Below are 23,306 nucleotides of genomic sequence, written 5' to 3' on the forward strand. Positions count from 1 at the left end.
TTTGGCTATTTACCATCTCGTATCCAACGCGGGGTCATGGACCGTGAATAATTTGCTAAATATCCATTGGATAGCGCTATTGGTTTCGCTATTACTTATCCACTAGAAAGTGATTTATCCGGCGGATAGCGCTATCCATCATTGAACAACTGGGGCCTAGTTTGCCATCCAGCAGCTATCTCAGTTAATTTTTTAAGAATTAAAAACATCTCTCACCTAAATGTCAGTGGCCTCAAAATTGACACGCTTACTAATTGCATCACGTTCTTTCCATTTCTGGCATCCATTTTGTACCAAAACCATTTTTATGGTGGACAAGGTCGCGTGACACGGTCATGCAAAAGGCCTATCACAAAGTGAAGTAAATAAAAAGCCAATCACTTAAAGTTTCAAATGAAGGCGACTGAAGGCAATCACCGTCCTTTTTTTAATTATTTTAAATGAAATGTACACTTGAAAATTACCTTTCTCTAAAAGCTCAATTGTTTTTCCTTGATTTTCTCCATCCGTTCCCGTTTTGATATATTGCTATCGATGAGTTGAACATATCCAACAATTTTCCTTAGATAAAATATTTCTCTTGAGTGTGAAGATTACCTCATTGTGCGCAGTGATGCGCTTGTTTTTAGTGAACTTTTTCCTGATCAATTTCTTTATATGTGGATGCAATGGAGAAAACTCCTACATTAAGCGACGAGGAACGCAATTGCAACAAAAACAACGCTTCAAAATATAAGTATTTTGCGATAATTCCATCTCTGTCATGTTGCACAACTTAAGCCTGGCAAAGTATGGAGATTCGCTCTCAAGCAAGGTTACCTACCATTCTCGTGTTCTACAGAAAATGAGCAAAGAAATGTTCTTCAAGGCTTGCGCACGTGCAGCCCGATTTAGTGCCAACTTTTTGTCATTAAACAAATAATATTGCTATGCCAAGGTTGCGTCGTCGTTACTCCTTATCAGCTACTTCAAACTGCTCTTTCCTATGTAAAATTTCTAGTGTAATATACAATAGACGATACGTCTGTTTCATGTCATAACTCTCCTCAGATATGGAGACTGGAAGATGTTTAAGTTTCCGAAAGTCTTGGTGATGTCTCATTAAGGTTACTTTTGGGGCGCACTTGGTTAATAACCTTGCGAAGCTCTTCTTTGAATCGCTTGCTAACAAGAGCATAAATGAACGGGTTGATAGCGGAGGATAAAAATATCATAAAAGTGTAGAACAAGTACAGCTGGCGGGGGAGGGTAAGAGAACCTGTTGCCGTGTCGATGGCGTCTATGACCAATACAGGAAGCCAACAGAGTGCAAAGCCAAACTCAACAACAATAGCGGTTTTAGTGATGTTAGCTTCTCGAACATTCGAGAATGTCGGTACGCTTTTTCGAGAATGTCGGTACGCTTTTTCTGACATCACGCAATTGCGTCGCCGAAGTCTACGATAAACACGCCAGTAACAAAAGGATATGACCACCGTTGCAACGCCGATGAATGCCACATCGAGGCTAACTGTGTATGCAGTGTTAATCTCGAACGGGTAAAGACACAAAACTTTGCCAGGTTGGAAGGTGTAGTTGTCTGCTCCAGATATTAGTGGCGGAATCGAAAAGCTGAAGGTGACTATCCAGACGATGATCAGAAATCTGATTGTGTTTCTGGTCGAAAAGACCGTCCGGTACTGGTTGGGTTTAACTACACAGTAAAACCTGTTAATGGCGATGACTGACAACGTGTTCAAAGATGCCGTTGCAAAAGATATGATGCAGAAACCTTGAAAGCGGCAAAGCGATTGATTGTAAAACCAAACTCCTTTAATGATCACTCCATGGGATAAGGGCATCACTGTTACAGCAACGAGAAGGTCAGTGCTGGAAAGAGCGACTATGAGGACATCTGTTAAGGTAAGACGGCGACGATTTCTGTAAGCCAAGATGAATACGAAACCATTACCTAACAAGGCTAAGCAGTTGATAATTATTAGAGAGGTTGCTTCAATGAAGATCATCGAATTTGTTCTAGTAGCGAGGTCTCGGGCAAGTCGCTTATCCACGAACGACATGTTGTTCAAGAGCTCTTCTTCGATTTAGAAACACTATGTGAGAACACTAATGTAATTAACATTTTAAATTTCTTGTTTAACAAAAAATGCAAGGTGCATTTATTTAAGAAGTTGTCGCGAACATTCATGTACTTGACAGCTTTTTCCGAGCTGTAGAGACCCTACAACAATGAATCAAATATTGCAGGTGTTTTCTCTCTCTCCCTCTTTTTTTTTTCTTGGATCTTTGTTTCGGAGCTGGAGAATTAGTGACGATGTTTAATAATTGTAAAGTGTTTGGCTCGGTCCTACTTCAACATAACATTTCAAGCTACTGTTAGAAAGGATGGAAGACATCCTAAGAACTGGAAACAGTCCTTCATAGATCGGGAGATTAGGGTGTTGAACTTATTGACAGTCCATCCCCACTCCGGTCTCGAGTGAGCGCAGCGAACGAGTGAAATATTTTTCAACACGAGATGAGAATTTTCGCATCTTCAAGCGGCCATGTAGTATTCTATTTATTTTATAAATACTAAATCATTTCCCGAAAGGTATCGAAAGGCGCGATTTCATATGTAACCATAGCAACAGTGATCTTTTCAGGTATGAAGATATTATGTTTTCTCGTGAAAGCTCACTTGGTATTTCATTGGTGTTTATATAATAATATTTATTATTATTTCACAGTTCTTTTTTTCTGATTTTGGAAAAGAAATATGGAGACTTTGATGAGTTGATATTCTGTGAATTAATTAGAGTAAGCAATTTACGCCTCCTTAAGTTACGGCGATATAAGGTCCCAGAGTAGGCCTATTTAAAGAAGAGCTTCGCAACGTTGTTAACCAAGCGCGCCCCAAAAGTAACCTTAATGAGTCATCGCCAAGACTTTCGGAAACTTAAACATCTTCCAGTCTCCATATCTGAGGAGAGTTTTGACATGAAATAGACGTATCGTTTATCGTATATTACACTAGAAAATTTATAATTCAGGAAAGAGTAGTTTGAAGTAGCTGATGTGGAGTTAATATGAGTAACGACGACGCAACCGTGGCACAACAATGTTATTTGTTTAAAGACAAAAATTGGCACTAAATCGGGCTGCACGTGCGGCAAGCATTGAAGAGCACTTCTTTGCTCTTTTTCTGTAAAACATGAGAATTGTAGGTAACCTTACTTGAGAGTGAATCTCCATACTTTGCCAGGCTTAAGTTGTACAACATGATACAGATGAAATCGTCGCAAAATATCTATATGTTGAAGCGATGTTTTTGTTGCAATTGAATCCCTTAAATCTCGGAGAATGTCTCCATCGCATCCACATATTGATCGGGAAAAAGTTCACTAAACAAGCAAGGTATTCTTCACACTCAAAAGGAATATTTAATATCAGGAAAACTGTTGGGTATGTTCAGCTCATCGATGGCAATACATCAAACGGGAACCGATGGAGAAAATCAAGCAAATACAATTGAGCATTTAGGGAAAGGTAATTTCCAAGTGTTCATTTCATTTCAAATAGTTAAAAAAAGGGATGGTGATTGCCTTCAGTAGCCTTCATTTGAGAATCGAAGCGATTGGTTTTGTATTCACTACCCTTCGTGATACCCCCTTTGCATGACCGTGTCACGTGACCTTGTCCATCATAAAAATGGTCGCGGTACAAATCGGACGCCAGAAATGGAAAGAGCGTTATGCAGTTAGTAAGCATGTCAATTTTCAGGCCACTGACATTTTGGTGAGCGATTTTACAGATGGCAAACTTTGCCATCCAGGCCCAAATTGTTCAAACGATGGATAGCGCTATCCGCTGGATAAATCACTATCCAGTGGATAAGTAATAGCGAAACCAGTAGCGCTATCCAATGGATATAGTGATTTATCCGGCGGATAGCGCTATCCATCGTTTGAACAACTGGGGCCAGGTCATCCAGTCAATACTCTTTGTTTGTCCCTCCAAAATTTTGCGTAAGCATTGTTTCCAGTTTCTCTTGACACCATTATAAGCCCCATTTCTGGCCTCTATTTTGTACCACGACCACATTTTATAATTGACAAGGTCACGTGACACGGTCATGCAAAGGGCCTATTGGTTAAACATCTCACGCGATACTGATTGTCAGCCAATCCGACCAAACATAACAGTGACCGTCTCACTTGCGTCTTCCTTGTCGCGCTTAGCGCCGTCTGCCAGCGACGATTTGTTTTGTCTGTGTTTGGTATTTTGATTATCTGTGACTTTTGTCAAAGGGCATTGGCACGTACGTCCAACGTTTGCCATTTTGCTTCGTTCACCCGTTTAGTATCATCACTATGTCGTGACATACATAAGAGCCTGTCTAGATGGACTAATCAAAGGGAATTTAGGATACAAGGCCGGATGACAACAGCGCTCTAAATTAAACATGAACTCAGACTCTTGTTTTAATTCGTTGAGTTTGCCAAAACTAGGGGAATCCTTCTGGAATTGCTATTGATGCAAGTTTAACATAAACGGTTAACTGTTCAAATTAAAAAAAAGAAATAAACGTTTGCATGACAACGGCCTCTTACGCTGGAAAAGGTTTTTGAAGTAGTTCTCTAAGTCTTTTTACTTCAATTAAAAGTGCTTCTTGCACGGAGGGTAGGGTAGTTGACGCTTCGTGAGGCCCTAATCAGTGGGGCATTTGACGGTAAAAAATGTCAGCACGGGGGCGGGGACATTTGACCATTTTTTTTGGTAATAGTCAAACGCCCGGGGGGTTTGCCCGGGAGGGGGGGGAGGGGGATGGGCGCTATTGGAATTGACGGATACATAAGTTCACCACCCAAATCTCCGATCTATTAAGGACTGTTTCCAGTTCTTAAGATGTCTTACATACTTTCTAATAGTAGCTTGAAATGTTATGTTCAAGCAGGACCGAGCCAAACACCTTACAATTATTAAACATCGACACTAATTCTACAACGCTGAAGAGCAGATCAAAGAAATAATAATGAGAGAGAAAACACCTGCAATATTTTATTAAATTATGAAGGGTCTCTACAGCTCGGAAAAAGCTGTCAATCATTTGTATGCTCAAGACAATTTCTTAAATAAATGCACTTTGCTTTTTGTCAACAAGAAATTTGGGTTGTTGATTACACATTGCATGTTTTCACGTTTCGAAATCAAAGAAAAGATCTTGAACAAAATGTCGCTCGTGGATAACCGACTTGCGCAAGACCTCGCTACTAGAACAAATTCGATGATCGCCATTGAAGCAGCCGCTCTACTAATTATCAACTGCTTAGCCTTGTTAGGTAATGGCGTGGTATTCATCGTAGCTTACAGAAATCGTCGCCGTCTTACCAGAACAGATGTTCTCATAGTTGCTCTTTCCAGCACGGACCTTCTCGTGGCTGTAACAGTGATGCCCTTATCCGATAGCGCGATCATCAAAGGGGTTTGGCTTTACAACCAGTCGCTTTGCCGCTTTCAAGGTTTCTGCCTCATAACCTTTGCAACGGCATCTTTCAACACGTTGTCAGTCATCGCTATTAACAGGTACTACTGCGTTGTTAAACCCAAGCAGTACCGGACGGTCTTTTCGACCAGAAACACAATCGGATTCCTGATCATCGTCTGGACAGTCACCTTCAGTTTTTTGATTGCGCCATTAATATTCGGAGCAGACCACTACTCCTTCCAACCTGGCAAAGTTTTGTGTGTTTACCCATTCGAGATTAACACTGCATACACAGTTGGCCTCGGTGTTGCATTCATCGGCGTTCCAACGGCTATCATGTCCTTTTGTTACTGGCGTGTTTATCGCAAGCTTCGGCGACGCAATCGAGTGATGTCAGAAAGAGCGTACCGACTGAACGTTCGAGAAGCCAACTTCACTAAAACCGCCCTTGTTGTTGTGTTTGGCTTTGCACTCTGTTGGCTTCCTGTATTGGTCATAGACGCCATCGACACGGCAACAGGTTCTCTTACCCTCCCCCGCCAGCTGTACTTGTTCTACACTTTTATGATACTTTCATCCTCTACTATCAACCCATTCATTTATGCTCTTGTTAGCAAGCGATTTAAAGAAGAGCTTCGCAAGGTTCTTAACCAAGTGCGCCTCAAAAGAAACCTTAATGAGACATCACCAAGACTTTCGGAAACTTAAACATCTTCCAGTCTCAATATCTGAGGAGAGTTATGACATGAAACTGACGTGTCGTCTATCGTATATTACATTAAAAAATTTATCTAGGAGAGAGTACTTTGAAGTAGCCGATAAGGAGTTAAGTAACCACGACACAATATTGGCAAAGCAATATTATTTGTTTAAACACAAACTAGACGCTCCATGAGCGTAAGCCGGGTTGCCTGTACTACGTGTTACACTAGCACAGAAGGCACTGAGTTGGGTGGTATTGAACTGCAGCGCTCCAGTTAATTTTTTTCAAGTGGGGGGGTCATGTAGACTATTTGAGGGCTCACCCAGACGTCGTGCCAGCGGTAGCCCATTGGCTCACACGGTGAATTATTTTGTAATGTCCTGTCCCATTTTGAGTTCTTTCACTCTTTTAGACTAAAACACGCAATGTAACTTGATCACATGAGGCCGCTGAAATTGACGTCACTTTCGATTTTGCGATTTATTTGTGCAGCTAAAAGTACAATAGAAAAATTGAGCGTCGCAAAAATCGCCCAAACTGATTTCCGCTGATGGTAACTTTTTTACATGTTGTTGCTGCTAGGAATTTATTTATTCTCGATCGACTCTTCCTAAAAACTTCCTTCTCAGCTCTTCCTAAAAACTGCGCATCAACATTTATTTACTTTTGCATCAATAATTGTTTTGCATAAAGAAGGCTAGCAAAATCTGTACCTAGTTTAGTTCGCATTTTTGAACGTTAAAATAGAATTTCCGGTGTGACAGCAAGTCTTATATTTTGAGGTCTCCCATCCAGAACGAGCTTACCTTGAGTGAACTGTTGTCGTGAATGGCTGTCAGACGCGCAGAGTACACGCTTAAACTTTCTCTGAAAAAGAAGTTGAAGCAAACTTGATTCCCTTCTATTTTCTTCAATCTTTCACAATTCTTTGATGGCACCTGACGTTACGGCAGTCATCTTGGTGGAAAGAACAACAGCGAAAAAGTCTTTTGGGAATTTGACTCTATTATTATTATTCAAAACAAAAGCTAACAAGAAGTTTGGTTTTAAAAACTTTGGTTATAAACGTTAACGCTGTAAAATCGACATTTCGATGTCGACGTGACACCATTAGCGAGCTGAAGATCTACGACGACGACGTCGACGACAACGCCTCAAAACAGTGATATCATTGGTTAAAAGAGCATAAATAATCGTGCTGCACGTGCGGCACGGATTATTGCTCATATTTTTGCGGTTCTCTGCATCACGACGACGTGAAATCACCAAATTTTAGGTTTGGACGACAACGTGAGCATGCAACAGAGAATCTTTCATTCTCTATTTTCACTCTGAAATCGCTCGTACCAATTTATTTTTAGGATACTTCGCCCATATTGTAGGACGTGAACGAGATGGAACAATCGCGAAAGACTTATAATAGAGCAACGTTTTATTTTGAGGTGACGTTTTCGTTGACGTCGCCGTCGTAGATCTTAAGGTCCCTAAAACTATCAAGATATAAAGTTGAGTGGAATGAAAAGAGCTAATACATACAGAATAAGAATACACATATTGTTCCTAAAATACACAGGAAAAAAATATGCTAACAAAATGAAAAATGAAGTAGAAACGATAAAATCACGAGGCGAAGCGATATGAACAAAATATTTTAAAACAGCTTTAAGCTAATGGAGTCTTTTTGTTTGTTTAAAGTAGGCTTTAAGTCCCTTATGAACAGCATCTCAAACATAAGGCAGTCCCACTTATTTTTGCACTTCTTTAACATACTGAAAAGTCTCGAAAGGCTGGAAATGTCACTGCCATGCGTCCGCATGTGCTCGCCTATGGCGGTCTTGTCCCCGTGTTCGTCGACTCGTTGGTGTAAGTGTCGGCTTATATAGCCGACATAACCAGCCTCGCACTGTACACGACTTCCTGTTTGCTTACCAGTGCAGGTTTTTGTTCCATAGGTTTCAAGTCATCGTTGAATTTGCGACTGGTAAATACGGGGGATAACTGCACGTTAACCTTTGAAGATAGTTCTGATGTTTGCGTCTTCAATATTGGCTGATCGCTGACATTTAAATGGCAGCACAATGCGCGTAACTTGTGATTTTTGGCTGGCTGTGGGTTCTTTCTAAAGATCGTCCATAAATTTCTTCATAATTGATTTGATTAAGCCTTCAGGGTATTTAAGCTCGGGAAAAAAACCGCTCAAGTTTTTGGCATTTTTGAGTGAAAGCATTTATCAAATTATGAATGCTTATGTTTTAGTGTTTATCGAATTTACGTTCCATTCGTGAGCTCCATAAAGGTATATTTTGTCCATAAATGTCTTCATAATTGATTTGATTAAGCTTTCAGGGTATTTAAGCTCAGGAAAAAAACCGCTCAAGTTTTTGACATTCTTGAGTGAAAGCATTTATCAAATTATGAATGCTTATGTTTTAGTGTTTATCGAATTGACGTTCCATTCTTGAGCTCCATTAAGGTATATTTTGTTTAAAGATCCTGTAAAACACCATTCGCGTTACATCGGCTTCACCGCCATTGCATGCTTGTACTGTGTCCACCGGATAAAATCTACCTGAATCTACGCATTTCTACTACCCCCCGAAACCTATCATAGAGCATTTATTTGCTCTTTTCTGTAAAACATGAGAATTGTAGGTAACCTAGCTTGAGAGTGAATCTTTTAGTCGCATCTTTACTTCAATACCCTTGGAACCAATCCAATTGGACCATACTTTGTCAGGCTTAAGTTGTACAACGTGACAGAGATGGAATAATAGCCAAGTACGTATATTTTGAAGCGATGTTTTTGTTGCAGTTGCATTCCTCGATTTTCTTCATCGCACCCATATATAAAGAATTGATCAGGAAAAATTAACTAAACAAGCGCATCACGGCACACAATGAGGTATTCTTCACACTCAAGAAAAATATTTAATCTCAGGGAAATTGTTGGGTATGTTCCGCTCATCGATAGCAGTATATCAAAACATTTTGGGCCGACTGTGAAGGATTTTTTTAGAGCGTTGCTACAGAGCTCACTTCTACATGCAATACTGCACGTGTATGTTGGCCGCTTTCGTGCGTGACCAATAAATCAAGGCGCCCCTGCGAGGACCCTCTGTCTAGTGTATTCCCACACAAGCAGAGCGCCACTGACGTGCACATTCAAGGATCTAATGATCCCAACTTGAGGAATCTCGACACAAACATCCAAGATCTGAATCAGTTCCACAGGTATTCCCTCTTTCTCGTGACCAAGCAACAGAAGTGACTTTTCCGGAAACCGATACTGTGTCAAGCTCTTGCTGTTGGCGGTTTGCTCCACGCCCACCAGGGTATATCCCTCGTGGCGCATGCTCTCTAGGTACGACTTGAGTTCAGACATGCGCACTTCTTGAATGTTCATCCATTTGGCGGCGCTTACGCTCAGAGATTTGAACTGGGCATCCTCTACCACATGAGTGTTGCTAAGCACCAGCGTCTGTACGCCAAAAATCTCACAAGTTCGGCACAAGCCGCCAAGATTCGGGGCCTTGTCAATTAGCGATGCGACTACGATCAGTTGCCCAGCGGCATTTTTCCGCAAGTTGGCCAGGCGCTGTTCCTGCAGCTCGAAAATCATTTCTTCATCTGGTGGGATCACCTTCCACGGCGTGATCTTTTTCTGGACGTCACCGGTATGTGATCCCCAGATCCCTTCATTGCCGTTACCAATCGCTTCACGCATGCTTTGTTTGTTGATTGGGTCCCCTAACAGTCTTCGCCTTATTTGATCGCCGATATTCTCCTCATAATTGAAAGAAGGGGCATTCTCCATTTGACCCATCCTTGTATCATCAGGGTTAAGAAGCGGTAATCTACAAGGGGCCTTTTCAGCGGAAGAAGACTTCCAAGCGCACACACCCAATGGTCCCTGTATGAAGACATTGGGAGAAATCCATTCTTCATCAGTCACATCTGACAAGCGGGGCAGAGTTTCGAACAAAGTCTGCATGGAGAAGTCTCTGTAAGGGTGCACGTCTAAAAAGAAGAAATCTGCCAACACACGAGTCTTCTGACGAAGTCCCTCGTTGTTTGCTTCCAGGAAGTTCACGCACGACTTGATTATGGCGTGGTCTGATATGACGTCACTCAAATTCTGCCGCTGGCAAGTGAGCCACATCTTCTGCAATGTGACCTGGGCGTAGGCCTGGACCTGGCAGAATGAAAAAGGAAATCAGGAGACGCCAGTTGCCGCGCTATTTGAAACACAGAGAGCGCTGGCTTTTACGCGCACGTTACTATGACATCAATAAATCAATCTGTGCATTCTCCAACGGCCTGGTCAGTATCCTTCACGTGCTCAAAGCATAATCAACTGAGCTGTTGAAACCCTGATACTTTGGCCTCATCAACATGGCTCAGCTTCGAACAAATCCTTTCACTGGCAGAAAACATGCTTTAGTTAAATTAAGATATTTTTTTCCTTGCGATGAAGCGGAAAATGGCAGATTTGAGAATCGGTGAATATTGGACAACAGATAATTCAATAAGTAAATTTAATGGATTGAAGATACTGGCATTGTACTCGTGAGGCCACACCCGGCCAGCAGAACTTAATCGCAGGTATGATAATTTTTTCCCAATGAGTTGTTGATTTACGGCTGTCATTAATCATGTGCACGTTACGTCACAGTCGCCATGTTGGATGGCACATTTGTTCATTTTGTTCACATTTGTCTTCAGATGTCGGTCGCAAACCACCAAAAAGTCGTATCTATTGCAATCTCCTTTAATTTGTTCGTCCTCTATATACAGAAAACTACTCGTCTTAAACTTTGATGAGGACTTATAAAATCCAAACAGAAGGCGACAAAATCAAAACAGGAGCCTAATGCTCAGAATTTTGGATCATTTTTGGACGAAAGAATGTTTCGGCGGCAACAAAAAAATGTTTAAGTATGTTATCTTTGAAATCTCCCTTGGGGGCGTATCCAATGTTCCCACATGTTTAACTCTGTGTTTCCAGAATTAGTCACCGATTTCTTTTATTCAGTTTCGCGTCTTGCGTTCTTGGGTTTTATCAAATTAAATTAAAGAGTATGGTTATTATACATGAAGTTCCCTTACCATGACATGTGACGTCAGAGCCCAGGGAAGAACAACGGGAAAAGCATGCCGGAAGTAGGCTGCCTGAGAGTCGGAGTTTTGTAACGAGAATTCACCGACTTGCGCCGCGACCACGAGGAAAGAAGAGACACTGCCTGCCCGTCTGCTAACGTCGTACTTTAGCTGCTCCCAGAGCAACGCTCGCAGCCCCGGAAACCTATTAGAATAGAACAGAATTTAATTGATAGCTCGTGATACCCCCATTTCCTGCTTTGAAACACACTAAATGAAATTACTAGATTCTGACGGGACAAGTGGAGTAATAATAATAAGAAGAAGAAAGATGTAAAATCGTTCTCTGGTAAAAAGTTTTGAAAAAATTATGAGCTTTCGACAGACTGAACTGCTGCCTTCAACGGATAAAAATGTGTGAAGCCTAAAAGTGAAAGAAATTTAAATATAACCAAAAATTCCCATAAATTAAAGGATAAAAGCATGTAGTAGAAAGAATGTTAAAAATGCTAAGAAAATTAGTGTTTCTTTAAGAGAATGTGATATTGTCTTGGGAGCGGGCACGAATTATTGTCTGCCCGAACAGTTTTTACCGTGTGCCATGACTCCAATGTCTTTCTACTCCGGTTGTTCGCTTTGTCAATGATTTTAGAATTGTTAAAGTCAATATCATGATTAAAAGTCCACGCGTGTGTCACGACATTTGAGCCTTTAGTACAATGCCTTAAGTTCCTCATATGTTCCTTTCTCCTAGTAGTAAAGGATCTTTTAGTTTCGCCAATGTAGCTCCACGGGCAAGATGCGCATGGAATTTTATAGATGACATTGCACTGGTCGTCTTCGGCAGGTCGAAACTTAGGGATAGGGAAATGCTGCTGTAAAGTTTTAACTGGTCTGCTAGTGACTTGGATGTCGTGTTCCTTGAGGATTCTTGTGAGAGGTTCCGTGATGCCTTTGATGTAGGGAAGGACTGCAAAGTTGCGTCGGTTTGTTGGCTCAGTCCATTTAAAGAACATACCAACCAACTCTTCTGGAGTAGGTGTAGGTGGTGGAGGCCTCGTTTTCTTTCTTATAACATCAGCAGCGATTTTTTTGGGATAGCCGTTGGAGTGTAAAGCGGCGCAAACACGAGCAGTTTCACGGGTCTTTCCAACTTGTGTGTTGGGGAGATTCAAAGCTCGATGCAGGAGTGTCTCAGCGGTGCTGATTTTATGTTTCCTGTAATGGTGTGAATGGAAGTCAAGATATCTATCCGTATGCGTGGGTTTGCGGTAGATGTCGACCAAAAGTTTTCCGTTATCGCGCGAAATGAGGGTGTCAAGAAAGGGTAGTTGGCCGTTGGACTCGTGTTCGATGGTGAAAGAAATATGCTGATCGATTGAGTTCAATGAATCGTGGAAGGAGGCAACAGCGAAGATCTCCGTTCGGATCGAATCGAGCGTGAATTGAACGCGACGCTCCTGAACTTTAAGAGACAACAAAAGATTGATGACTATACATACTTTAAATTAAGATCTACCGACGGCATTCCACCAGCGATCCGCGGTTCTATCAAACACCACAAAGACCTATCGTGACTTGCATTGGCTCTGCACTTTACAACACTTCTAAATTCCTCACCGACATCCTTGCACCGATCCAAAATCGTAATGGGTTCTCAGTTGCTAATTCACAGGAGTTCTCTAACAAAATAGCCGACGTTAACATCCAAAATGATGAAACCATGGTTTCCTTTGATGTGATGTCTCTATTCACCGCCATCCCTGTCGACAAAGCTTGCGATTATATCAGGAAGAAATTAGAGGATGATTTGTCTCTCCATTCCAGAACCAACCTAGACATCGAGGAAATAATTTCCTTATTGAATTTTGTGCTGTCCAATGACTTCTTCGTTTACAATGACACCATCTACAAACAAATCCACGGTTGTGCTATGAGTAGCCCCGTCAGCCCTGTAGTAGCCATTCAACCTATGCATGGAAGAAATCGAAAAAACAGCAATTTACACGACTACTGTCTCGCCGAAATTTTGGAAGCGGTATGTAGACGACAGTTTCTGCATTATTAAGAGGGACGCTGTTGCCTCCTTCCACGATTCATTGAACTCAATCGATCAGCATATTTCTTTCACCATCGAACACGAGTCCAACGGCCAACTACCCTTTCTTGACACCCTCATTTCGCGCGATAACGGAAAACTTTTGGTCGACATCTACCGCAAACCCACGCATACGGATAGATATCTTGACTTCCATTCACACCATGACAGGAAACATAAAATCAGCACCGCTGAGACACTCCTGCATCGAGCTTTGAATCTCCCCAACACACAAGTTGGAAAGACCCGTGAAACTGCTCGTGTTTGCGCCGCTTTACACTCCAACGGCTATCCCAAAAAAATCGCTGCTGATGTTATAAGAAAGAAAACGAGGCCTCCACCACCTACACCTACTCCATCAAAGGCATCACGGAACCTCTCACAAGAATCCTCAAGGAACACGATATCCAAGTCACTAGCAGACCAGTTAAAACTTTACAGCAGCATTTCCCTATCCCTAAGTTTCGACCTGCCGAAGACGACCAGTGCAATGTCATCTATAAAATTCCATGTGCATCTTGCCCGTGGAGCTACATTGGCGAAACTAAAAGATCCTTTACTACTAGGAGAAAGGAACATATGAAGAACTTAAAGCATTGTACTAAGGCTCAAATGTCGCGAAACACGCGTGGACTTTTAATCATGATATTTACTTTAACAATTCTAACATCATTGACAAAGCGAACAACCGGAGTAGAAAGACATTGGAGTCATGGCACACGGCAAAAACTGTTGGGGCAGACAATAATTCGTGCTCGCTCCCAAGACAATATCACATTCTCTTAAAGAAACACTAATTTTCTTAGCATTTTTAACATTCTTTCTACTACATGCTTTTATCCTTTAATTTATGCGAATTTTTCGTTATATTTAAATTTCTTTCACTTTTAGGCTTCACACATTTTTATCCGTTGAAGGCAGCAGTTCAGTCTGTCGAAAGCTCATAATTTTTTCAAAACTTTTTACCAGAGAACGATTTTACTTCTTTCTTAGCATGAATCCTGGTAACGGATCTTCAATATTTTTAAATAATAATAATAATAATAATAATAATAATAATAATAATAATAATAATAATAATAATAATAATAATAATAATGATAAATACTCAATACTGCAAAATGATAGATCAGCTGAAATATAAAAAAAGATAGCTGGTATAAACCTATGTTCAGTAATAAAATTTATCTGTTATAAAACAATATACAATAAAAATATATAAAAGAGTTAAGTCACGAAAGGTACGGGTAAAATCTACAAACTACATTTATGCTCTGATTTGTCTAAATCAAGCAAATCCTTAAAGTCTTTAATTAAAAAGTTCTTAATTGAGGTTTTTAGCCGGAAGATCTTTTGGTAAATTGTTCCATTCTTTTCCTGCTGTAAATTTAAAAGTGAGTTACACTGTACAACTTGGAGACCCATTGAAGTCAACATGGCAATCACGCGCGTACGATTAAGAACAAATCCACTCTCGAGGGAACCACCAGTGGGTTGAGTTGCTGGTTCTCTTTTCAGCTTCATTAGAATTCGTTAGTTTTTCTATGGATTGTTCGATTTTCTTCTCCCGACAAAACAAATATCTCGGATGTCATCTATAGTATCATCCATTGGCGCTGCTGCGTAAAATCAATTGTGGCTTTTGGAGGGCATGGAAATCTCTTTCTCAAACCTCCCTTTTAACGCGATCATCCAGTAACCTTTATATGCGCAATATTGATGTTAATTGCATTGAAAGCAGAATCAAACCACCCCCAAATTGACAGCCATCGTCTTTCGTTCATGCGTTGCATTTGAACCAAAAAGCGTAGCCGATAATCAGGAGGGTACGACTCTCATACTTCAATCTTGGACAAAAATCGTTGAGACTTTTATCAAGTTTTGTCCTTCTGGACAATAACAACAACGCAAAAGCTCAGCAAAAGCCCCTTCCCCACCCATAGCAACGTTGTTTTTGAAGAAGAGGAAACTGTATAACCGAGCCATACCTAAAGGGGAGAGCAGGATTCGCAGCAAGAAGATTTTCTTTATGGAAATAATTTGTTTAGATACGGAATGGGAGTAAAAGTAGGTTTCAGTGCGGCATTTTCAGACAGCAAGCCGTTTTTTGATGCCGACTTTCGAATAGTACAAGTGACAAATCTTAAATCCAAGGGTGATATTTAAGGCTTATGATTGGCCGAAAAGATCTCCTTTCGCGAAAAAATCAATCTGAAAATGTAATTTAGTTCTTCAAAAAGCCTTAACACAAATACAGTATATTGAAGTTGGACGCCGCCGGAAAGGGGCTTCTGGGAAAAGCACATTTCCATTTCTAAATGAATATTTCATCTGTGTAACATGGAACTAAATGGTGAAATCAAGAGAAAGGTTATTTTTTTTTACCTTCCAAAAATGAGTACCATTCCCCACTGGAGATAGTTTCGAACTGAAACTTGATTATCGGAGAGAACTGCGTTAAAGATTCCATCTAAAACTTCCCGGGCAAACGACTCTGCTGTATCAGCTTCAAGTAAACTGGAAAGGGCCACAAGAATTGCCTGCCAGACTCGATGTTTTTTGCGATGATAGTACGAATTGATGGATGACTTTCGTTTCTCTTCCCCCAGCTCTGCATTCTTAGCGATCAACGCATGGACAATGGTCTCCAACAGTCTCCTGTCAAGCGCTTGTCTAGGGTTAAGCGTTACGAGTGTATTGATTGCGTTGACTCTCACACGCGTGTCATCGCGAAGTTCATCCACGTTAATGGGGCATATCACGCGTTGCTTGGCCAGTCCATAGACGTACTCGAGCACGTAATTTGTTACGCGTAGAGTCTTCTTTTCCCTGGGTCCAAAAAGGCAAGCTTCTGTTATAAAATCGAGATGGACTTCTATGCTTTTCTTTCGATCTTCTTTAGTTAATTCAAGATTAGCAGCTTTACAGCTTTGGTCACTATCAGGAACGCTACACCAGAATTGACACAAAGGACCAACCACGTGATTCATCACCCCAGCGCGATCATCTGCTAGCGCCGACAGCTCTGCCCAGTAATTTCGCACCAACGTACTGACAGGGTGCTCGCTGGGAAGAGTTAGAAGACACGGGTTACAAAATGCTCTAGCAGCTTCCTTCAGCGTTCGCCAGAAGTAGATATGGTCACCCTTTGGTCGGTCCTGAAATGTCCACCAGACGGATTCCAGAGACTGGCGGCATAGCGCGACATCAGTAATGAGCATGCGTGGAGTTAAAAGTCGAACACATCTTATGACCGGTACTACTGCTTGACCTGAACCAAGAGAAAGCGCCTCCAGCGCTGCTTCAGGGAGGGCCTCTAAGAAATTCTTAAACTTTTCGTCCAAGTCTTCGCAACGATCTAACTCTTCAAGGAAGAACCCAATGCTGCTCCATTGAGCCTCAAGGAATTCCGACACAAGTCTTCCCCACCCTTTCTTCATGGACGCTCTTGTTTCTACTTTGGTGATAACATCCGCTGGATCTGGAGGGTACATTGCCTGGGGTGTTGGAAACTCGGAACACAAATCGAAGCCAGCTATCGCCTCTAATATACGTTTTCTCACAAAGGTTGAGTTTGTGTATGGATCAGCTTTTAGAGCACTACAACAAAAGGAGAGGCACTTCATGGATAGCGCAAATGAACACCAATCGCTTAACGAAAGTTGACGCCGGTCTAACTGTTTCCTTTGAATGACCTCCTTGCTTCTTTCAACGAGGTTCTCAATGAAGTGATTATAACCTTCCAATACTTGGCCTTGGACTGAAGATGTCATAAACTTGCAGAGTTCAGATGACAGATCAAGAAATGGAAAGCTGCTTCCTGCGCATGTGAAGTCTATGGGAGCAGCGGTGAGCTTTCTTAACAAGAGATCCAAGATATCGGGTCCAGCAGACCTTAACAGTGAGGCCATGATTTCCAATGAGTGATCGATCTTTTGAATTTTTTCAAGGGGCTCATTTGACCCTTGAGCTGCCTGCTGACTCGTGTTATTCAAGTGGTGTAAGACTCCTGCTAAGATCATGGCCGCCCTTGCAGTTCTCACCTCAGAAGCATAAACGTGGCTATGCGCATGCTGCAACACACCCACGATTTGATGAAACGTTTCTTTCACGAGCTGCTCGCTGGTTGAACTCTTTGAAAACTTGAGCTGTGCATCACAACCAATGACCACCAGTCGTACAACAGACCTTACTTGTTGGTCCTCGCCTGATAATTCTGGCGTCTCATTGCTAAGAAACGCGTGCACGCGTTCTCTGAGATGGTCAAACAGGTTTGATGAGCCAGGTTTTTCCGGATTCATACCACTTTGTTTTGAACCTTTTGATGAAATAATGTCACAAATCGTCCAGATCCAACAAACTGTTGCCTCCCACAAATTGCTTCCTCTCCGCAAGCAATCGTCTTTCGAAAGAAGGGAAACGAAATCTCCGATGTCACTCCACTGGACTCGTTTCGGATCTGTCTGCTTTATAACAGCCTTTACTAGAAAACTCTGAATGGCACTTGACATGTGCGGATTGTATGCTCTAAAGAGAGGAAATATGTTGCGAATGCTCATCAACAAATCTGAATCCCAAGAATGAGTCGGTGGCAGATTTGCGAGCATCTGCGTCATGAACACCAACGGAACCTGGGTGAATTCTTGCCTGACGACTGCAGATAGAAGTTCGGCGCAAAACGATGGTCTCTCTTTGACTGACAATCTTGAAGCAAAGTCGGTGAAAAACCTGACAACTGCCGACCCCACAGCAGGCGGATCTCCCCTTGCTTCATCATCTGTCCTTGCATAGATGGCGTATTCACCGACCAAACTCATCAGGGGACCAAATAGGAATCCCCAGTAACAGGTGCTGAGGAGTGGAGAGCTGCAGTCCAAGTCCACATGGAGAAAGTCCAGAATGGCCCATCTGCATATAAACCTGTTGTCATGTTGAGCAGCTCTGTGGTACAATGTGAGGAGCCAAGAAGTATCCAACAGTCTCAGACCTACATTACAGGAAAAAGAAGCTAAGCAAATTCTGTGATGTGCACGTGACACAGCGGCACTAGAATAAATAGATCTCTGGCCTATTCCTAACGCTACAATTATTCTTCCAAAAGTTTTTTTAAAACACTAAACGTTTTTTTTAAGGTACTGTATTACATGTAATCCTAAGGGTCCAGTTTTACACTCAACGGCAACCACCATTGTTTCAAATTGCCAGCATGGCACAGAATGGCTGGAAATCCATCGATGGGTTTGAAATTCACCCAGAAGCTGTTATTCAGGGCAATTACCAGGTGGGATCGAGGCCTCTGCGGACTGGAACACAATCTACTAGGTTACTTGGCCACAGGCCCTAATTGAGCCAAAACCGAAAATTGTACAATGGGCAATACCAACTTCTAGTCTAAGAGTTATTATCTCTTCAGCATTCCAATCCATTTCTATGGATAAAATAAAAACAACTGGTCCAGCTGAGAAGTCAAGATAATTATTAACAAATTCTTATTGGGTTAAGTCTATAGGAATTCAAGGTAAAGTTGACAAATAGTACTCATTAAACAAAACACAAACAGCAATTGTTAAAATCATTATTCCAATGCACGATATAGATTTCCATGTACCATTTGTCTTTTCCTTGGTGGCATCTGTTATACTTGATATTCGTGCCAACACTGGTTTGATAATGTGTGCCTTTAAAAGAGAAAATAAATTTGTGTGTGTCAAGTGATGCTCATACATTGATTAGCCAGGATTGTTTTATAAAGACTCACTCTTAACCCCCAATGCCCCAACAAGTACACAGTCCAGTCAGCTCAGTTGAGAGTGTACCGGACTTTTCTTGCAGAACCAACACTAAGTGTCTTACAATGACTGGGGAGGGGATAGACTTTCAAAACTTCTTGGATAAGAGCTATTTACCATGGATCGGCAAGTACAAAACACAGATCTCAGCTGGTAACAGGTCATTGTTTTACCAATACAGAAAGTATCCTGAAGATCCATTAAAGCTAACCTTTGAACTAATTAAGAAAAACTAAAGTTTTTAGGCCTAATATTAGCATTTGTAAACAGTTAGGGTTGTTTCTGTATTGGTAAAACAATCACCTGTGACCTGAGACCTTTGTTTTGCACCTGCCCACTGTGGATCCATCTCACATACAACTCTGTGGGACATAATTCAGCATGACTCGAGTGGTCAATTCAGAAAGAATCTTCCAAACTGATTACTGATCAATGATCCCAAAAGTAGACAAAAACTTAAAGGAATCCACAAGCTGAAACTGGTACATTGTAAAACTGGTAATGACAGTCAAGCAATGGAACAAAACAATGATTCTTACTGTAACTGCCACACAAACAAAATTTTGTAGTTGATAAGATTCTTTTTCTCTTCTAACCAAGGCCACTAATAGTACAGTTCCTTCAAGCCTTGCAAACAATATGTACTGACATTACTTTCCGTAACTACATGTATTTTGCACACCACCATTCAATATCAGTTGTCTTTGATGTAACGTACCATACATGTAGGTCAGAAAAACCCTTTGAAGTATCTAACATACAGATTTAGCCAAGCCTAAGAGCAGAGATCCCGGATTATTTGTTCTTATAATAAGTTAACCTGGCTTGAGCCTGCAATCCAATCAGCACACAGTACAAGGTACCTGGTCAGTGGTCAACTTAAAAAAAGCCGACCTTCATGAGCTCTAAACTTGAGCCTGCAATATGGTCATATGATACCGGTCAGCAGATACCTTGTTTTGTCAAGTGTCAATTGACCATAACATGGATGCCCAATATCAAAGATGTATGCCGTAAACTACCTGGAGTATGGCCGCCATCATTTTTGGGCACAAGTACATGTACATTGTATACATCACGTTTTGATTGTCTCTAAACTTGCGCCTGCGATATGGTCACATGATACTGGTCACATTGGCATACATGGAGGGGCAGAGGTACGGTTATACAGTGACCAAAATCAAATTTTCTCGCACAGTTGGGTTACCATAGTTTCTTACCAATGGTGCTCTGTGCGCAGCTTCCCTAATAATCCTCCACATGGAATAAATACAGAAATTTGAAAAAGGAAAAAAATATTGCATTGATTGTTCACCTGCTTTTCATCGAAAGTCTCCATCAAAAGTACATAATCTTGCCATATACCTCTCAAAGTCTCCTTGTGGTCAGATGACCAGTAGAAAATGTTGTATCCTCTTTCAGACATCACTGATAAATCCCATGGCAACTTATCTAACAAGTCTAGTGCTCTCTTCAACAAGTACATGGTTCTTTTTCTTGTTAAAGGCTCATTTACCACAAGACCTTTCTGAATAATTTCCCAAAATTCAGGCTGGTCGAAAAGATTGTAGTTGTCTCGACTAAAGAAAAAATCTGCCAGACCACAGAGAATAGCGTAGGTTTGATCAAATGTTCCAAAGCTACAACTAGCTCCTTTGCTTTGAGAAATCTGTTTCACCACACTCCAAACTGCCTGAAATAGTTTAGAAGCAGAATTTAATGCTATCACAAAGCCTTATAACCAAATCCAAAAAAACTACTATTATTGAAACTTTTGACACAGCATGCTTTAAACCAGATCCCTGTTAAGGAGTCAAATCATCTGGGCTTAGAATACAATACAATACAAAAATATACAATACAATACACACTTATATGACCACTCCCAATGGAGGCTTTTTGATAAGTAACTCTATCACCTTACTTTAGAGAATTTGCCACTGGGTTTTAAAAGGAACTATAATCAAAAATTTTTTTTTTTTCCCTTTGGATTTCAAAACTACACTAAGTGACCCAAAAACTATGTTTACTAAACACTAAGTGACCTACGCTCTAAGCCTTAATTAATTTTCAATTAAAAAGACACCTGTTTATTTCAACTGGAATTTCCCTATTTAATGGTCCACCATTACTAACTCTAAAAGATTTCAAAAGGGATGGATCGAGGAGAAAATGACGCAACCAAATTAATATGCAGCATGGGAGTTTCAGGCTTTCAGATTTTTACACTTGTGTTTTGCATATATCATAAACTGTGTTTACACACTGAAATTTTAAGCTATTGAGTGAATGACATCACTTTTTCCTAGATGCAACCCTCTGACGACCAGTTGCTCAGTTTTAAACATGAGTAATGGTGGACTGTGAAATCCAAAACTTAACCTCCAAGTAAACAGCCTTTGTTAGTTTTAATTACTTAAAATGTTACAGTGAAACCAATTCTTCGTTTGTGCATCACTTTGCAATATTGTCATGCAATGTTGCATTTTTGATTGGCACTTTGCCCTGAGCAAGTTGAAGGTTCAAATTTTGCAACTTACATACAGTTGAAGTCCAACGGTATGCTGTGAACTGTAATTAAATTGTGAACCTTCTCCATAGTCGTTTTGGAATTGATACCTTTAATATTTTGGAAGGCCCTTACAACTTGCGTTTCACAAAACTTTTGACAAACAGTTTCCGAAGTTTGTTTGAAATTCCTGAAGTTCACTACAAATTTGGCAATTTCATTACGTAGTTGTTATTCAAATAATTGTGAACTTACCGGTAGAAACGAAGTTGTGAATTTCACCACGAACTTTGTTGGGAAGTTAAGGAGTTTGTCGCGAGAGAAGTTCGCACCTTCTGTGTAAATTTCTCAGAATTTTCTTAGAAGTTGTGGTTTACGTTGATTGCAAATTACTGGTTTTAAAATGGGTTATAAAACGTTGAAAACTGAATATTCCCAGATGTCACCTGACACATGCCTAAAAATAGAATACAATTTCTGTCGTGTGAACTTCTACGCATGGTTGCTCAAAAGTATTTTACAGTTAAATCTATCAGAGATAAAAAGAAACCCTATTTTCAGGATATACATCATTCTAGAAATAGCGCAAGAAACAAAAGGTCTTTACATTTCTAGTGTAAACAAGATACGAGTCGCGTCATCTGTCTGTGATGTGAAGTCCCGGCTCCGTACCTGTCAAATAATTTACCTTTACGAAGTAAACATCAAAAAACTAGTCTTGCTTGGTTGAGAAATTTTTTCACTTTGTTTAAATTCATTTGTAGTTATATTACCAAACCAACTACACCGAATGATGTGAACTTTGCTCACGACGAACTTCGCAACTTCCCAACGAAATTCGATGTGAAATTCACAACTTCGTTTCGAAGTTCACAATTTGATTGACAATTACGTAATGAAATTGCCAAGTTCATAGCAAACTTTGGGAATTTCAAACGAACTTTGGAAACCGTTTGTCAAAAGTTTTGTGAAACGCACTGTAAAACTGATTAGAAATGATTAATTTATTCAAAGAAAGTTTCAGTGGGGAATCCAGTATTGGCGAACGGATCTTTCGGGGAAACCAGTTGCGTTTAAATTAATGCTAAGAAATCGTGGTGTTGGATTGATATTTCAACCCCCTTACAGTCCTCAATTAAATTACTGTGAGTTTTGTTTCAGGTCGATGAAGGCGTATTTGAGACAACACAAACTGTTTTCAATTGACTTCACAGAACTTGCGCTTTGCGGTAAACCGTCACATTGGCGATACATTGTGGATTTTTTAATTTAACAAAAACATTACTTTTTGCCCAGCCTCACGAATCCTACCCAATGTAGAGTTATTATGCCGTAAATTTACGTGTATATTGTGAAAAATAGAGTTCAAGGTGTGAAGTAAACACCGGGCAGCAAGTTGAAATTTGAACTTGCAACTTCCTCAGAACAAACTGCCAATCAAAACACTAACATTGCGTCACAGAATTGCAAAGTGGCATGCAAATGAACAAGCGGTTTTACTGCAAAAATGAAAAGACAGTATGAGTGTTGATCGTGGCTTTTTCGTGTGCAGTGGTGTTTGAACATGAAGCAAGAGGTCGTTACACTCAAGGTGCAATTTGGGCAAACCTGAATTGGCCAAACTTGAGGAGAGTAAAAATAAT

General features: G+C 40.7%; 3 protein-coding genes across 3 annotated transcripts in view; 1 reads left to right on the forward strand and 2 right to left on the reverse strand.

Moving 5' to 3' along the window:
- Positions 1-771: 771 nt before the first annotated feature.
- LOC138006049 (melatonin receptor type 1A-like) lies at positions 772-2,033 on the reverse strand. Its single transcript, XM_068852203.1, has one exon. It carries the CDS (start codon positions 2,004-2,006, stop codon positions 1,071-1,073), a length of 936 nt encoding a protein of 311 aa, XP_068708304.1. The 5' UTR covers positions 2,007-2,033; the 3' UTR covers positions 772-1,070.
- Positions 2,034-5,033: 3,000 nt separating this feature from the next.
- Positions 5,034-6,316, forward strand: LOC138007778 (melatonin receptor type 1B-B-like). The gene has a single exon (XM_068854845.1). The coding sequence runs from the start codon at positions 5,051-5,053 to the stop codon at positions 6,173-6,175; it is 1,125 nt and encodes a 374-aa protein (XP_068710946.1). The 5' UTR covers positions 5,034-5,050; the 3' UTR covers positions 6,176-6,316.
- A 2,313-nt stretch (positions 6,317-8,629) lies between these two features.
- LOC138007777 (probable methyltransferase TARBP1) overlaps positions 8,630-23,306 on the reverse strand; it is a 15,655-nt gene continuing 978 nt past the window's right edge. The window contains exons 2-6 of the mRNA XM_068854844.1: positions 20,470-20,847; positions 18,974-19,043; positions 15,751-18,352; positions 11,277-11,472; positions 8,630-10,362 (exon numbers count right to left, since the gene is read on the reverse strand). Coding sequence (XP_068710945.1) covers positions 9,262-10,362; positions 11,277-11,472; positions 15,751-18,352; positions 18,974-19,043; positions 20,470-20,847 — 4,347 coding nt within the window. The 3' untranslated portion in view covers positions 8,630-9,261. The remainder of the gene's footprint in view (positions 10,363-11,276; positions 11,473-15,750; positions 18,353-18,973; positions 19,044-20,469; positions 20,848-23,306) is intronic.

The sequence above is a fragment of the Montipora foliosa genome, chromosome 6 (assembly GCF_036669935.1).
Source record: "Montipora foliosa isolate CH-2021 chromosome 6, ASM3666993v2, whole genome shotgun sequence".
NCBI lineage: Eukaryota > Metazoa > Cnidaria > Anthozoa > Scleractinia > Acroporidae > Montipora > Montipora foliosa.

What these genes read in the sequence shown, in the direction of transcription:
- LOC138006049 (XM_068852203.1), bottom strand. Translation starts at nt 2,006, where the DNA reads ATGATCTTCATTGAAGCAACCTCTCTAATAATTATCAACTGCTTAGCC.
- LOC138007778 (XM_068854845.1), top strand. Translation starts at nt 5,051, where the DNA reads ATGAAGGGTCTCTACAGCTCGGAAAAAGCTGTCAATCATTTGTATGCT.